The sequence below is a fragment of the Macadamia integrifolia genome, chromosome 6, assembly GCF_013358625.1.
Source record: "Macadamia integrifolia cultivar HAES 741 chromosome 6, SCU_Mint_v3, whole genome shotgun sequence".
Taxonomy (NCBI): domain Eukaryota; kingdom Viridiplantae; phylum Streptophyta; class Magnoliopsida; order Proteales; family Proteaceae; genus Macadamia; species Macadamia integrifolia.
The window spans coordinates 36,340,882-36,356,930 of NC_056562.1; the positions used below are offsets into that span (position 1 = coordinate 36,340,882).

At 36.7% G+C, this 16,049-nt stretch overlaps 2 protein-coding genes across 6 annotated transcripts; both read left to right on the plus strand.

Moving 5' to 3' along the window:
- Window positions 1-5,709: 5,709 nt before the first annotated feature.
- LOC122081851 (ubiquitin C-terminal hydrolase 13-like) lies at window positions 5,710-10,829 on the plus strand. Of its 5 annotated transcripts, none has more exons than XM_042649204.1 (15): window positions 5,710-5,897; window positions 5,989-6,097; window positions 6,290-6,358; window positions 6,448-6,546; window positions 7,598-7,653; window positions 7,768-7,966; window positions 8,078-8,179; window positions 8,264-8,335; window positions 8,519-8,584; window positions 9,291-9,356; window positions 9,514-9,600; window positions 9,707-9,814; window positions 9,997-10,093; window positions 10,179-10,265; window positions 10,416-10,829. In XM_042649204.1, the coding sequence occupies exons 6-14, from the start codon at window positions 7,820-7,822 to the stop codon at window positions 10,232-10,234; spliced, it is 801 nt and encodes a 266-aa protein (XP_042505138.1). In that variant the 5' UTR covers window positions 5,710-5,897; window positions 5,989-6,097; window positions 6,290-6,358; window positions 6,448-6,546; window positions 7,598-7,653; window positions 7,768-7,819; the 3' UTR covers window positions 10,235-10,265; window positions 10,416-10,829. The 5 variants fall into 5 exon arrangements, with proteins under 5 accessions (XP_042505138.1, XP_042505134.1, XP_042505135.1 ...); XM_042649200.1 differs by having other exon boundaries at window positions 9,997-10,089; XM_042649201.1 differs by having other exon boundaries at window positions 7,814-7,966; window positions 9,997-10,089.
- Window positions 10,830-14,631: 3,802 nt separating this feature from the next.
- LOC122082263 lies at window positions 14,632-15,528 on the plus strand. The gene has a single exon (XM_042649726.1). It carries the CDS (start codon window positions 14,632-14,634, stop codon window positions 15,526-15,528), a length of 897 nt encoding a protein of 298 aa, XP_042505660.1.
- The last annotated feature ends 521 nt before the right edge of the window (window positions 15,529-16,049 follow it).

Here is a 16,049-nt window from a genome sequence, read left to right on the forward strand (position 1 = left end):
TTTAAAGGGCATATGATAAGTGAATGACTATAATTAGTCATATTAACCTTTAACACTTTTAACAACAGCTTAAAAAAAGTTTGAAATTCATATTCAATTATTCATGGTAGATAAAAAAAACTTACAGAACACATTCATATAACAAGGAAAGTAATTTCGGAAACGTTGAATAAATCATGCTATCAATCAATGAGAACCCTAAAAAAGGAAAAAGAAAAAAAAATTGTTATCAGTTATCAAAATATTAAAAAAAAAAAAAATCAATCAAAATAGCAATAATTGAACATTTTAAATTAAATTCTTACATCATCCCAATTGTGATCATTTAAGTTTATGATATATCATACCAAGTCTTCTGGTCTAAAGTTATAAAATAGGATGCGCAAAATTCTATGGGTTAACTTATGCGAAGGAAGGAAGGAAGGAAGGAAGGAAGGAAGGAAGGAAGAGAGAGAGAGAGAGAGAGAGAGAGAGAGAGAGAGAGAGAGAGTTTTTACTATTTAAGAAATGAGAAAATACCAGAAATTTGCCTTTTTATTCTCAGAAAAGCTCGTTCCGTTGATTGACTCTAGAATACCGCTCGTATCTTCATGATATAATGATGCCTATGTTTTGAAGTCCAAAAGTAGTGGAGTTTGTAGACATAATCAAATGATTGCCTACAAAATAATTATAAGATTAAATAATAGCAAATATAATTTAAATAAATACAGTAGTACAGTGGATAGAATATTATAAGTTCTTTTGATAGTTGATTGTTCATTAACTCTAATACAGAAATTGAATAAAATCTCGTCCTATTCTAACGGCTAGATCTTGTTACGTTTTCTATTTTCCCATTATACCCTTAATTCTATTAAAGATGTTAAGACCTCCATTAATGCAAACGTCATTCTGTTTTCATTACCTAACAAAGCCGCTGATATCAGAATAAACTTGGTCTGAAATCAATGACCTAATTTCACTTCTTAAACCCTAACTTCAATACCCAAAATTACCAAATCACCCCCTATTCCTATTGTCACTACGAACTATCCATATCTGTTGCTTTACCATCTGATTTAGCTGAAACTTTCAGCATAGAATCTCCTCCCATAATATTAGATCTTGCATTACACAAGGAATCTAAGATCATTTATAAAATCTGCAACTTTCTAAGAATCTTTTTTAATAAAATCTTACGATGTTTGCAACATATGGGTAAAACTGAACAAGTGGTGCAGCTGTGGAATAACATTTTGTAACTGCGCTATAAATCGGATGAGGTTTACCATATTCCCCGTCTTCTCTATCTTGTCTTCAGTAACAAGTTAATGAAAAAAATTATAAACACAATAAATAACAATTAATTTTAAAAAAATTAATAAAGTAACTTTTCTTCATGTTATTCTTACGAATACATCTTATAAGGCGAATAAACCGAACTTCAAAAGATCCTGTTATAACAATAGAATTTTCAATATTTTCAATTGTCAATCTTGATGCATGTATGTTTTGCAACCCTTTCATTAATTCCCTGCAATATAAAAAATAAATAGTGTTATTAAAATTAATAATGACTAAAAAATGGGAAAAAGAATGCTTCTTGGTCGTGTTCCCTGCGTCCACTCACAAGTGGGCAATCAAACAACAAACCCTTTCCTTAAAAATTTATTAATAAATTAAAAAAAAATTAGATATGTAAATAAAGAAAAAAAATTGAACCTTGTTACATCTCTTAGTTCCACGGTAGGAGAATAAGGTCTACCATTATAGTTACTCACAACAACACCATTTCCTTTACCACTTAAGTATGGCCACAAATTAGTGACCCTATCAAAAACCAAAATGCAGTATTCCTAAACTGATGTATATGTCCATGGTTTCAAGACATATATAGGTGTATCATCCGAAGCTACACAATAAAGATAATTGAGGAAGGGTCCCCATGTATGCGTGAATGCTAAAAGGACTATTGCCATCCACCGGAAAACCAAATCTTCTTCTAAGTGGCATATGATTTCCAGTATTTAGATTGAGCTGAACCTAACCTATTAATTCTAGGTTCTGAACCTCCATTTGGAATTTTTTTTCCCTGTCATCAAAGTAGATGTAATTAGGAAATACAAATAAGAATTCAGATTTCATAACATCACAAATTAATTAAAATATTAAATTATTAAAACAAATAAGTAAATAACAAGTTAACCACCAACAACATAAATAATCATAGTAAACATATATATAATATATATATATATATATATATATATAAACTAAAAGAGTAAATTCTGGGACTTCATCTTGATAATGAGAATTTTTTTTCTGTTCTTGTGAAGTAAAACCTCTCAACTAGCGAATGTTCCACTTCAAGCATCTGGAGCTTCCTAGTCTGAACTGCTCCCACAATACAATGTTCAAAACATGATAGTTTTAACATGTCTTGGATGCCATTGATCAACTAGGCCATCATATTAAGACACTCCTCGCTTGGAGTTCAGACTTCAGAGTATCTCACTCATCTTTTTTCCTACATCTTATGTCATCTGGAATTTGTTTTCACCATGTCTATTTTTTCTTTTGGAAATCTTTGTCTTTTTCAAGGTTTGTGAGTTCTTTTGTTTGTCTACCGGGATTAACTAGAGATAACGTTGCAAGTCATTTGCAGGTGCACTACAACCCCTTTATTCACTATTTAATCAATTGCAAAAATTGATCCTTCTATGAAAAAAAAAAAAAACCAAAAAACAAAACTGTGTTTGTGTTTGTGTGTGTGTGTGAGAGAGAGAGAGAGAGGGAACAACTGCTGCAATGAAAGCTCAAGTAAGATTTTTCCATGGACCAACTAGGATGGCATACGTACACAGTTTCACTTTTGTTAGAGAGAGAGAGTTACAGATAATCACTTCAAAGCTCTAATGCAGAAAAGCACTCGCCTTAGAGAAAGAGACTTATGGAGAATTACTTCGAAGCTCAAGGAAATTGAAATGTTGTAGCATTTGCCTTTAAGACAAAGGATGGCATATGTACACAGCTTCACTCACATGTTCATTTCGAAGCTCTAACAAATCAGGGGAAAAAGCACACTCGCCTTAAAAGAAAGAGAACCTGTTTGGAGTATGGACTCCACAGGGCTCCAGTTGTCGTCTTCCAATAATCAATATCGATAATAAATTCTTGCTCCAATAGAAAAAAAAAGATAGTCAATTCTCGCAGTGTGGGCAGAGTTAGATTGGTGCAGAACACAGTAACACACTTCATTTATTGCACTTTTTTTCTTTTTCTTTTACAGAAGTTGTCACATGGCAAAACTACCGGAAAAAAATCGTCTGCAATTTCGATCTCGTACAATTCCGTATAATACCACCTTCAGGCAGTGACACGTGTATTGATATCAATACAATGATCCAGATCTGATTTAAATGTCTTTTTACTGATTTAATGTTTTATTAGTTGTACCAGATCTGGACCATTGTATTGGTATCAATACACGTGTCACCGGCTGAAGGTGTTATTGTACGGAATTGTACGAGATCGAAATTGCAAACGATTTCAACCCCTACCTTTTCTGTAATTAGACGTACAGGAATTGTAAAAGATGTCAGAAACCATGTAACTTTAATAAGGTTGAGTTCTTGAATTCTGAAACCATGAAACTTTAAATCAGAGGATCCGGATTTGTCTTTGGGGTTTATCTCCATGGTCAGCAAGAGTACAAATTTCATTCAACTTAAAGCAAAGTCTATTAAATGTGGTGAAGGTCCAGGTTGGTGAGGAGATTATGAGCCTTTAAAGCCCAGCTCCATTGTAAGTAGGCGACTAGATACAAGGGCAACACTAAGTTGAGGGTGCAAACCATTGCGAAATTGGGCCACTAAGACTTCTTCATCCCACTCAAAGTCAGAACGAGTGGTCAAATAATAAAATCTAGCAACATACTCCTCAACGGTCAAATTCTCTTGTTTCAATTGTGCAAATCTGAGATGCATGTGTTGCTTGTAATCAGAAGGCAAGAATCGCCGATTCATGACTTCATACATTTCAGCCCAAGTATTGACCAAACCAATGCCTCGGGTTCGGTTCTGTTGTTGTTGCTTGATCCACCAAACTCGAGCTGTGCCTTTCAGTTTGACCTCTGCAAATAGGATCTTTCGAGCCTCAGTCAACCCGTACCATCTGAAGAATGTATCTAAACTGTGAATCCAGTCAAGGTACAATTCTGGATTATTGTCTCCATAAAAATCAAGGACATCCAGTTTTGCTGCTCTTTCTGCTCCATCATCATGTCTACTAGTCCCATATGGTGGTGGAGGTGGTGGTGGTGGTGTATGATGTGGTGGTGGTGGTGGTGTTACTGGTAGATCCTGTGGAGTGGTGTTGGAAGAATCCCCAGACTGAATGGGATTCTTTCCTTTATCTGCTGCCACCAAACGATCAATAGAAACTTGCATAGATTCTACCATTGTCTTTAGGGATGTGACCATGTTAGTGAGAGCATTAAATTTTGTATCAGTTTCTCCTTTATAGGAATTCAGCTGTTGAACAACTTCACTATTGGCTACCATGGTGATGAGTAACAAAATAGCACTCAAAGAATAATGTTAGAATAGTAAATAACTGAAAGCTTAAAGGGCAGGGACAGAATAGTAAAATAAATTTTTTTTTTTTTTTGGAATTTCAAATTAAACCACAAAAGGGTGTGTCAGTCACGTGTGGGACAGGGGTTTGATTTGGAAATAAAAATATATGGGACAAAAGGGGAATAAAGGAGAAAGGGAGGGGTATTTTAGGAAATAAAAGATAAATAAAAAAAAAAAGGGAACAAAAGGGGAATCATGGGGGTGGGTTTTACCGACCAAGGAGTTTTCTCCTTCTTGGAGATGGAACCAGAGGAGAAAGGCGGAAGCAAATCGAACCAGGTATGTTCCTCGCTCTCTCTCTTCTTCTTCGTCTTCTTCTTTCTTCTTCTAGCTTCTATCTCTCTCTCTTCTCGACTTTTCTTTCTTCTCGGTTCTTTTTTTCTTTTTTCTTTGCTGTTGGACACAGAGAGGAGGCGGCGGCTGCTGTTGCTCTCTCTGCTGCTTCTCCGACTTCGTCCTTCGCTTCCTTCTGGTTCTGTTTTCTCTCTCTGCTATTTTTTTTTTTTTTTTTTTACTGAGACTGGAATCACAAAGTCGATGATTGTTGTGTTCGGCTTCTCTATTTGCAGCAGAGTCTTTTTTTTTTTTTTGGCTGTTCTCTGTCACGGTAGAACCAAAAACAGAGAATGGGAAAAGGAAGAGAACGAAGGAGGATCCTTCGGCTCTGATACCAAGTTGATGGAGAACCCTTAGGAAAGGGAGGGGAAATCAGAGTAGAGATGGGGAAAAGGAGGATCACACTCACACATTCATTCAATAATCAAATTGCTCTCTAAATCTTCAATCGATTACAATCAATATATAGGAAAATAGGAACATGAAATTAGAAACTTAATTGGAATGGAAACTAGCCTAAACTAGGAAACAACTATAAAAAGGAAACCAAAGCAAGAAAATAAATCCTACTCTTACGTTCAAGTCTGGAAACTAAAAGCATGAAATAAAATACTAAGTAAACTACTAATTTTATTTCCAACCCTTGTTGGACCAAAACCCTGGGCTAGACCGGTTCTTCTTGGCTCTTGGCTTCCAAAGCCGGTCATGCTGGTCCAACCAAGAAAGGGCAGCCGTATCTGCATCAGCCAGTAACTATTCTTATCCCTTTTCATAATATTTAATTGAATACATTTTCAAGCTTGCTTGAATCACTTGTTTTTGCAGTCTTAATGCCTTCGCTAGCGTCATACAGGATTCACTTCCTATTGGTCTACCGGACAAGACAAGAGATTCAATTCTTCTTTTTTTCAAGCTATATGTTCCAGAGATTTATGAGTTCCGGTGCTTAGTGTTTCTTGTCGTCCTACTGTTTCTTCTCAAGGCATTTTTTTAGTAGATCAAATAACAACATTTTGTTTTTTTTTTGGGTCAGGTATGTTCAAAGGCTTTTTGTTAAGGGTATTGGTAAGCCTGTGGATATCCTAAAAGAGCTAAATAAACTGGCCGGCTTTGACACTAATGAAAATATTGAACTTTATGAGGTGAATCTCTTGTCTTCTATTGCAATTTTCTTTTTACCCTGTCCCACCAAGAGGGAGTAACTCCATCTAATGCTCTTTGCGGAATTGTGGCATTTTTTAGTTTTCTTGAGAACTTTAATTTGGTTATACCCTACACCAGGAATTTGTTATTTATGTAAGTTTCATGCCCATGCTTTTTTTTTTTTTAACCAGGAAATTAACTTTGGGGATCACGTCGAGTGTAAACTCATTGACAAGAAACTCACTTTTCGATCTAACCAGGTATATATTATGTAGGGGTGACTGTATTGTTTTTTTTTCTGCTGGCATTTTCTGTGCACTTTAATATAATAAGTTTCCTTTGTTTACAGCTTGTAGATGGGGATACTATTATTTTTCAAAAGTCTTTGCCTTGTGACTGTCAATATCCTGATGCTTCATCATTTTTGGAATATATACATAATCGGCAGGTATGCCTTTTCTGCAATCTGAACAAGTGTGAGTCTATATGGACTATTTACAAACATCTTAGCATATTTGTTTGATAGCAAATAATGTGCCAATGGTAATATTAGTTGTCTTAATAGAAGCATTGGAAGTTACTGTTGTAAGAGGAAGTCATTGGTAAGCTCGAATTTTAAATTACATCATAAATGGCATTTTACAGTGAGGTTAGTTTAAACAGTAACCGCTAACTCAGAGGTATATTATATCATAAGTCAACATTCTACTGTTCATGAGGTTGAACAGTAAAAATTGTTCAGTGTTATGCGCAAGCATGTTTTATATGATTGACTTCCTGTACTACTGTCTAGTAGTTGCCAAATTTGAACTACTGGGTGATTCTTCATAGGCATCATAATATGGCCAAGACAACATCATTTTGTTAAGAAATTACTAGTAGAATTTGAGTTTCTGATATGTCCGCAGCACTTCTTAAGCTTGTGCACTGTCTGTATGAGTATGGGATCAACTGAATCTAGGGTATGACAGTATTCTTTGCGATAAAATGTGGTATTTTGGCTATCGGTTCCCTAGAAAGGATGGAACAGATCCTGTATCAGGATGTAACTTATTACTGTCATGATAACAGCTAGATTTTCTTTTCCCCAGAAAAAAATAAACCTGATTTTGTATCTACTGGTGGACTTCCGTTGGATTCCCATCAATTGCTTCCTGTGCTAATAAGTTTCTGTTGCAATCTGTATGGGCGTTCTTGCTCTGATCCATATTTGGATTTCTCCCCCTCCCAATGCTTTCAACCTAAACCTTGATGGCAGGTCTTTGGCAACACTGGGCCAGTAAGAATGGGTTGGTCTTTATTTATTTATTTATTTAATTTTTGCTAACGATGGGTATCCAGGCCTTTTGGTCTGACAGATTAGTCCTGTGGGCCTATACTGACCCTGTAACCGCATGTACCGGGTCATACTGGGGTTAAATATTAGTTGTTGTTGTTGTTATCTTTTATTACCATTCTGAATCACTAGTCTTGGCTTTACATAATTTGTTGTTTTAAAGGTTGTTCATTTCCGATCTATAGAGAAACCAAAGGAGGATGCTTTTTCTCTGGAGCTGTAAGTATCTGTGAATATTACAGTTGCTTTACTGTCATATTTAACTGTTAGAGAACTTGTTTCGGCATGAAATTCTTTCTCATTCATTCCTTTTTCTCCTTGTGAAATTAATAGGTCAAAGCTTTACACATATGACAATATTGTCAGATGTGTTGCTCAGGAACTTATGTCGGTGGAGCCATTCGTTGTTTTGGATGATCCCTGCAAAATTAGGCTGGCACCCCACGATTGTTTCTCTAAACAACCATATTTCCAGCCAATTTCTTACCTGGCGGAGGAGCGTTTATCAGACATGCTGGTACGCTTGGGTCAGGTAGGTCATCAATCTAGGACTTTATTATTATTTTTTTGGGGGGTTTTATTTCCTTCCATTTTTTATAACCTTTGAATGGCTAAATTTGCAATTGGAAATATTTTTCAACAGACTTCAGACATTTTGTATTATGAAGTTTTGGATAACCCTGTGCCCGAATATGAAAGTTTATGCACTCTGATAGTTGCTTTTCATTCGGCCGTAAAGGATGAGGTGAGTGTACAGATCTCAATGGTCCCATGCATTGTCATTTCAAGATTTTTTTTGTGACATTGCATTTCTTTACTTTGTTTTCAGGTGGTCATCCATGAAATAAGACTTGCAAAAGATAACAGAATAGAAAATGTATTTGATTACCCAAGGGCCAAGGTGAGTGCTTTTTCTCTTAAGAGGGGTATACATGCTGTCCTTTTCTGTACTGCTAGGTCTATTCTTAATGGAATAAATGGTGTCTTTTAATTTAGTGGTTTAAGCATATTTACTGCCGTTTTATAACTATCTTATGAAAGTAAGTTGAAAGTAAACCTACTTTTGTGACACATCATGGAGCAGGTTGAGCTGTCCCATTTCGATGCTAAACTCAGATTGATTAGTGTTTCCCCTTACAGGATCCTTGCGGTATGTGTTTCCTTATTCAACTTCTAATTTCTTGTTGTGGATCATCAATGACCCATTTGGCAAACATAATATGACCAAAAATTAAAATTTGTTTAGTTAGGATTGCTGAACTGAGAGTCTCAAGTTAAGTAGCTGATGCAGATAAATCATAGAAGTGGGCTCATGCTATTGAAAAAATAAGGGTTGGGTTGGGTTACTTATGTGTTGGGCCTTCATTTTTTTAATTTTTTTAATTTTTGGGGTGGGGGGGTGTGGTTGTAAGGGTTAATTGTATTTCACCATTTTAATGGGCCTAAGATATTATGTAGAGGTAGGAATACAGGGTTCATTAGGGTTTTAGTAGTTGTTTTCTATTTCACTTCTTATTTAGTATTTTATTTTATCTTTAATTTGAGTTGCCTTGATGTTAGCAGTCCAACTTATCTCTATCTCCATTCTCCACCTGGATTTTTCTGGTTTTGGATTTAGTCAACAGTTGCTTTTGAGCTGTGACTAAACCCTGTTATGTTTTCAGTACTTGAATATGATAGTCCCTGCTCAACAATAATAAGTTTTGTAACTATGAAAGAAAGAAATTGCTGCAGATCTGTTTCGTTCAGCTGCCAGCATCAATAAATTCAGTAGCTAAGTTTTGAGACCAGATCATATTTTGTCTGTTGATGTTCATTCTTGTCTGGTGAATAATTTTTGAATAACATTCTTTCAGGACCATCATCCACATCAAAAGTTGGAGTCCTGGAATTCTTATTTAGCATCATTGCGAGTGGAGGAGGTAGATATGTTCTTCACCCCCAAAGAAAAAAAATTCAAATTTTCAATGAGATTTTCTCACATTCTTTTGAAACAAGTTGAAGCATTGACTTTTTGAAATGTTATATTGATGCTTTTTAGTGCAAATTGAAGATACTAAGTATTGATTGTTATTGTAGATTCCTGAAGAAGAGAATGACCTTACTCCGCAGGATCGCTTGATTCCTGTTGTCCACTTCACTAGAGATACCTCTGGAATGCATATGGTAAAAATATATTATATTTCATCTTCAATATAAAGTCTTTGTAGAGTGATGAAAGCTTATTTATGGTTCTTATATTTAAACCTTTTCGTTTCAACTGTTCCTCCAGGACTTTGGAGTGCCCTTTTTCATAATCATCTATGAAGGCGAGACTTTGGCTGAAATTAAAGTGCGTGTACAGAACAAATTGCAGGTTCCGGACAAGAAGTTTGTTAAGGTATCTTTTTTTTCACTTGCTTTTATTTGTTGTAGAGCTATCTAGTGGATGCTGATCTAGATCTTTTGGCTGTATCAGCCTAGTGTCATCTGTCCACCCCTTCGGGACCCCATTAGTTGTCAACTAACAGGACCCATGAAAGAGATGCACTAATAAGTATTATTTTCTGTCTCTTGGTTCAGTGGAAGTTTATATATACTCCTGTTGGTCACAAGTCTCATAAAAAGTCTCGTGAAGATCTAAAGGATTCTGATATTTTATCCAGATATTTTGAGGTAGGTCCATTTGAAACCGTTATTTCTAACATACTATGTTTTGTCCTTCACTCTATTCCTCATGATCTGATTTTTAACCCCGTCTTCAGGAAAAGAAAACCTATGGAGAATTCTTGGAATATCTTGGACTGGAGCACTGCGATGACACTCGTAGAAGGGCTTATGTGGTCGATCAGGTAAAGGGCATGATCTTGGAGGGATCACTATTTTTGCACTGCGGCATTCTTTTCTTCTCTAATATTGTGATTGCTAAAACATTGGAAGAATTAGCAGGTACCCTAGATATTCCATTAGCACAGTAGTGACCTTGTCTCCAAATTTTGCAGAGCTGTCTTACATTTGGAAGGCGGGAAAAAAGACTGAAATGGTAGTAGCTGACGATCCCTTACCCAAAGCATCGGCTGAACCCTATTGCCTCCAACGCATGTGTCATTGTGAAATTGGGAAAAGAGACATGAAAGGTTACAAACTGTACGTATGAAGAATTTGCATAGGGGTTTGCATACAGGCTCTAGCTAGCTGTCATTGATATATATATATTTTTTCTCTTTTAATTCAGCTTGCTTTCATTCTTATGTGGTCAATTGGTAGATTTCAAGATCTTGGTGATCTCAATTTTTGTTGATTAGTGATGACTTGTGTAGATGGCGTGGGATATTTTCTTTTCTCTGATATTGTGATTGCTACAAAGAGTTAATTTTCCAATACTAATACTGCAGTAGTGATCCTATAGCCTCCAATACGTGTACATAATCCTTGTGAAAGCATTGGCAAAACCTTATAGCCTCCAACACGTCTGAAATTTGCTAAGAAACATGGAAGTTTTTCATCTTACATAAGAACCCTTCCCATTGGTGTTTTCACCATCTGTTTACATTATTAAATCCCCCACATACAATGCAATGTCAGTACATAAGGACGGTTAAGGTGCGTTTATGAGGGTGGATATTAATGGGATTGGACGGTTAAGGTGCGCTTAAGAGGGTGGATATTAATGGGTAGGAGTTGACGGCACATTGGAGGTACCACTTCGGAGGTTTTGATCATTAAAAAGTCCTTGGAGCTATAAGGGCAAGAGGGGAGCCCAAGTTGCTCGAGCGAAGTCAGGTTCAATATTGAATCCAGTTAAGAAGGATTCTGGCATGTCCACACACTCACTGATACGGTCAATTGACCGTTGCACAGGGAAGGACTCTGTGCCAACACTTTCGTACAAGTTGCAAAGATTGGTTCAGCTATTTCATCAAACACCGTTGTTCAATTCTATATCACATCGTCTCCAAAGGGGAATCCATGCATCTCCTCACTCAATCCTCTCGACCTATCAACGCCCTCTCCCTTTGTTTGAGATTTTCTTTTCCTTTTCACAACCTCCAAGTTCCTCTTCCTCTGTTTTGAGATCTTCTTTCATTTAACAACCTCCAAGTTCAAGACAATTGAGACATACAATGATGGTTTTGGAGCTTTCATCTTCCCATGTCACTTTCAGTCTCTTGTCGTTTCACTCAACCGCACGCACATGCAAAAGGCAATTCAGCCTCAGCCACACAACTATGCGTAACATTTGCTTGAGAAAGTTCAGACGGAAAACATAAACTACTAAGGCAAAGATGGAAGCAGAGCATAAAGAAAACTAGAAGAAGCTCAAGGAGAAGGAGGGATTAATCAATGCGTTGAGGAAGAGGAAGAAATGGACGGACATTTCCTCAAACCAGAAGATTCAGAAAAATGAAGTTGTAGATCTGAAGAGGGAAGATGTAGTAGTGGAGAGTCCTCGACTTAAGGGTATATATGGTTCGATTCGGTTCGGTGCAAGAGTTTTTGGGTGAAGCCAAAATCAAAACATTTAGTAAACAGTTTCATAGACTAAAACCAAAATCATTTATAAACGGTTTTCTTATGTTTTCTCATTTTTTTATCCAAATAACTTATTTACCTTCAAAATTTGTAGTGAAATGGATGTTAATTATAAAATTGAATTGATTTGTTTTTTGTTATATGCTATTAATAGTTATTTGATGTAAACTTAATTTTTTTTTTATTAAAATGTATGTAAACTTAATCTTCTTTCACAATAGTTAGGTTTTCACTATAGTACCCTAAATCTTCTCTTTTCATTTAGGGGAAAATGGTTTGAGAAGAAACGGGGTAAAATAGGTATTTGATTTGTAGTTGAATTGTAAAAGGCTAAAATTGTCTTTTACAATTTAAAACTAACACCACATTAACAGTATGGTCTGACAGGGAGTATTATGTAATTTCTGAAAACACAGGGGGAGGGGATATAACAAGAACAAAATATAGGGGAGGGGATGTAAATTGCTCTTTTTTCTTAGTTTAAGAAATTGTCATTATGTTTTTTTATATGGCGTGAACCAAGAGAATATATATATATATATATATATATTTGAATTTCAAAATTCACCTTAAAAAAAATGTCTAAAACACAAGAAGACACGAAAATATGTATAACAAATTTCCTTTTTTTTTTTCTCTATTGATAGCCAAATATACAATTTTTTTTTTTTAATTTTCTTTCCATTTCATTTATATTCTTTTTTCTTTTCATTTCGTTTCTTTTCTTCTCTTGGCTACCAAAAACAGCCTTATATTTGGAAAAATTTTCATACATATCTTGGCCCTTGGAGAGATGATATAGCCATTCACCATGGGAGAAAAAGAAACCAAAAAAATCTAAGGCTATGTTTGGTAACCAAGAAAAGAAAAGAAAAAACTAAAAAAAAAAAAATTGAGCTCGAGGAGAGAGATAGAGACATGTAAAATTTTTGTGTAATCAATCTTTTGTTCTTTTTCCTTTTTATACATGTCTTGGCCCTTGGAAAGATGATACAACTATTCACCATGAAAAAAAAAAAAACCAAGAAAAGAAAAAACTCAAAAAATTTTGAATTTGAGGAGAGAGATAGATGAATGAAAAATCATCGTGTAATCATTCTTTTCTATCTTATTATGTCTTTTGTACTTTTTTTTTCCTTTTCTTTCGTTGGCTATCAAAAATGGATCCCGCTCATCTCCAACGACTGACGCTCCAATGTGCATCCAACGACGAGTCAGATGATCAACATGTGGCGAAGATAAATCGGACGGTTCAATGAACTTTGGCCCTCTTTTGGTTATTTCTCAAATCGCTGAACGTTCGCAGAGCTTGCCGACAAGAAATCCGTGATTATTCGACACTCCTTTTGTTCTCTTATTTCTCCTCTCGGTGAACGATTGCAGACCTCGCCGACGAAAAATCCAATCATTTTGACACTCCTTCCCTTCTCTTATTTCTCCTCTCTGTGAACAATCGTAGACCTCGCCGACGTTTTGAAATCGATCTCATAGGGACTTTCATTCAGAGGTTTTAGAGGCGAGCACCGGCACCAGCAAGGGGACTTTTAGAGATTTGCAATTGATCCTGCTTTAGGATTTGAAAGGCTGTCCGATTTATCTTTACCATGTGTCGATCATTCGGCTCATCGTTGGATGTTTGTTGAAGTATCAGTCGTTGGAGACAAGCCGGATCCATCAAATATAACCTAAGGTTATTAGTACTCCTAACCAGAAAAAGATCTTCTCAAGTGCGTCTAATGCAAAAAAAAAAAAAAAAAAAAAAAAAAAAAAGAAAGAAAAAAAGAAAAAGAAAAAGAAAAAGAAAAAGAAAAGAAAGAAAGAATGAATGAAAGAAAAGAGTGCGTCTAATGCACATACGACCATCATAGATATGTGCCTATCGTCTGATGCGCAAGGGAACATTGGTAAAGATCCCTGTCCCTTCTAAGGACCCCCACCCTATCTCTTACTAATTGGAGGTCCGACGTGCCTTCACTATTCCCTCTCAACCACCCAAGCGGACCATGGTCATCATTCCTTCACTCAGGTGAAGGAAAACTTTGTCGTTTAAAAAAAGGCAATTCAAAGGGAGAGAGAAAAAGAAAAAAACCCCAGAGGCCTTCGTTTGTGGCTTTAGGTGGTCGGGGACCATCTGCAATCACCATTCTGGGTTTTCCTGCGTTACATATGGTGCCTGACCACCTCTTCTGCTCCGGCCTCTAGCTTTCCCTTTACCCTGTGTTGCTTTCTCTCTTGCGTGATTTTCCGCCATTGCTGCAGCTTCTCTAGGATTTCCTTTTAACCTTCATCAGACACCTGCACTTTGAACACCGGGGACCCTCCTTTTTTCCAGTATCTGCAGCTTTCAGATATAAGCTAGCCCACCTTCATCTCTCCCCTGGTCATTCAATCTTCCACCTGTTGCAGGTCCTCCCTCCACCCTCTTTTCCATTTCTTCCTCCTTTTTCTCCCTCGTGGAATGAATCATTAGGCAGTGATTTTTTTTTTCTTCAGGAACCCATCATTGGTTTTGTTTGATGCTTATGGGTTGGATCTCAAATCTTCCTCTCATACAGAGAGGAAAGTAAAAGCAACAGATCTGATGATGAGTTTTCCTGTTTTTCTTTCGGATCGTTCATCCAATGCAAACTAATCCATTTCTTGCAATGCTGATTGAAAAAATTGGACGAGTTGAGATTCATTTCCATGGGTTACAGAAGCTTGTCTTTCATCGGCATCATTGTCTCTCTTTTCCTCTCATCCTTTGCCCAAAACCTACAGGACGACTCTGCTCGCATTTCTTTAGATGTTCTTCTTCAACAGTACGCTTACAAAGCTCTTGTCCGACCTCATACCGCCATTCTATACAAAGCATCTCTCCCTGCAAAATTTTCAGGCATGAAAACCTCTGTTATCCGGTTCAGAAGTGGTAGCTTATGGGCCAGAGGAGCCAATGTTAGCGCTTTCCGGTTGCCACCCAGAATCATTTCTCAACCTTTCGTGAAGAGATTAGCCATCGTCTATCAAAATCTGGGCAATTGGTCTTCCAATTACTACAGTGTACCAGGCTATTCATTGGTTACTCCTGTGATTGGTTTCAGGGTTTACGACGCCTCCAATTTGAGCTCCAAAACCATTTCCTCTCTCAATCTCAACGTGACAAGGGATCCCATTTCTGTTCATTTTCCCCAGTTCCAGTTGCCTCCAGGTTCTAATTCGACGACTGTTAGATGTGTTACATTCAACCTCGATGGTACAGTTTCTCTTTCTAAAATGACCATTCCCAATGTATGTTTCACACACAATCAAGGCCATTTCTCCATTGTCGTCGAACAACCCAAGATGAATGTGAGCAAAGCGAGGCGGCTATGGAAGCTGTGGAAGTGGTGGGTGATAGGACTTTGTGGGTTTGTGGGATTGGTTTTGGGTTTTGTTGTTGCCATGCTTGTTGTTAGGCTCAAGAAGGCAAAGAAATTTCTGAAAATGGAGAGAAAAGCTGATCAAGGTGAGTCTTTCAAGACAATCTGGATTGGACCAAATAAAATGCCTTCTGCAGCAGTGACTAGAACTCACCCAGTCCTTGAGAATGGATATGTCCCATGAGTTGTCCCATGAGTTGCTTACTTCTGCTGTTGCCTCTGTTCATCTGTAGCTGATTTTGTGGGAGAGTAGTCCAGTTGTCATGTACAAACCGGAAACGTGACTTGGTTTTCTGTGTTTTATAGATTGTTTAAAAATTTAGGAAACTGTTCTTTGTATTTTGTAAGGATGTTACAACCAGTTGACATTTTGGATCAGAATTCAGATTGGAATGGTTGGGGGTTAATTTGATGAGAACCCACATTTTCAAGTTCTATACATCATTTTGCTTAACATTCTTCTGCACTTATTTTTTTTCCAAGTTTCAGTTTTTCTCAGAACTTCAATTACCTCTTTACAATCTCATCCATCATCCTCCATTGTAGAGAGATTTTGATCTGAGTGTAACAATCATCTTCTCTTCGTGACTATTGTTGATGGGTGATGTCTTACATTCTGTAGTTTGTGTTGTGGCTTGCCTCTGAAGGGTCGTTAAAAGTCCCGGGGGAACAAAATTTTAGGGTTTACATCAGGAAATTGTATTT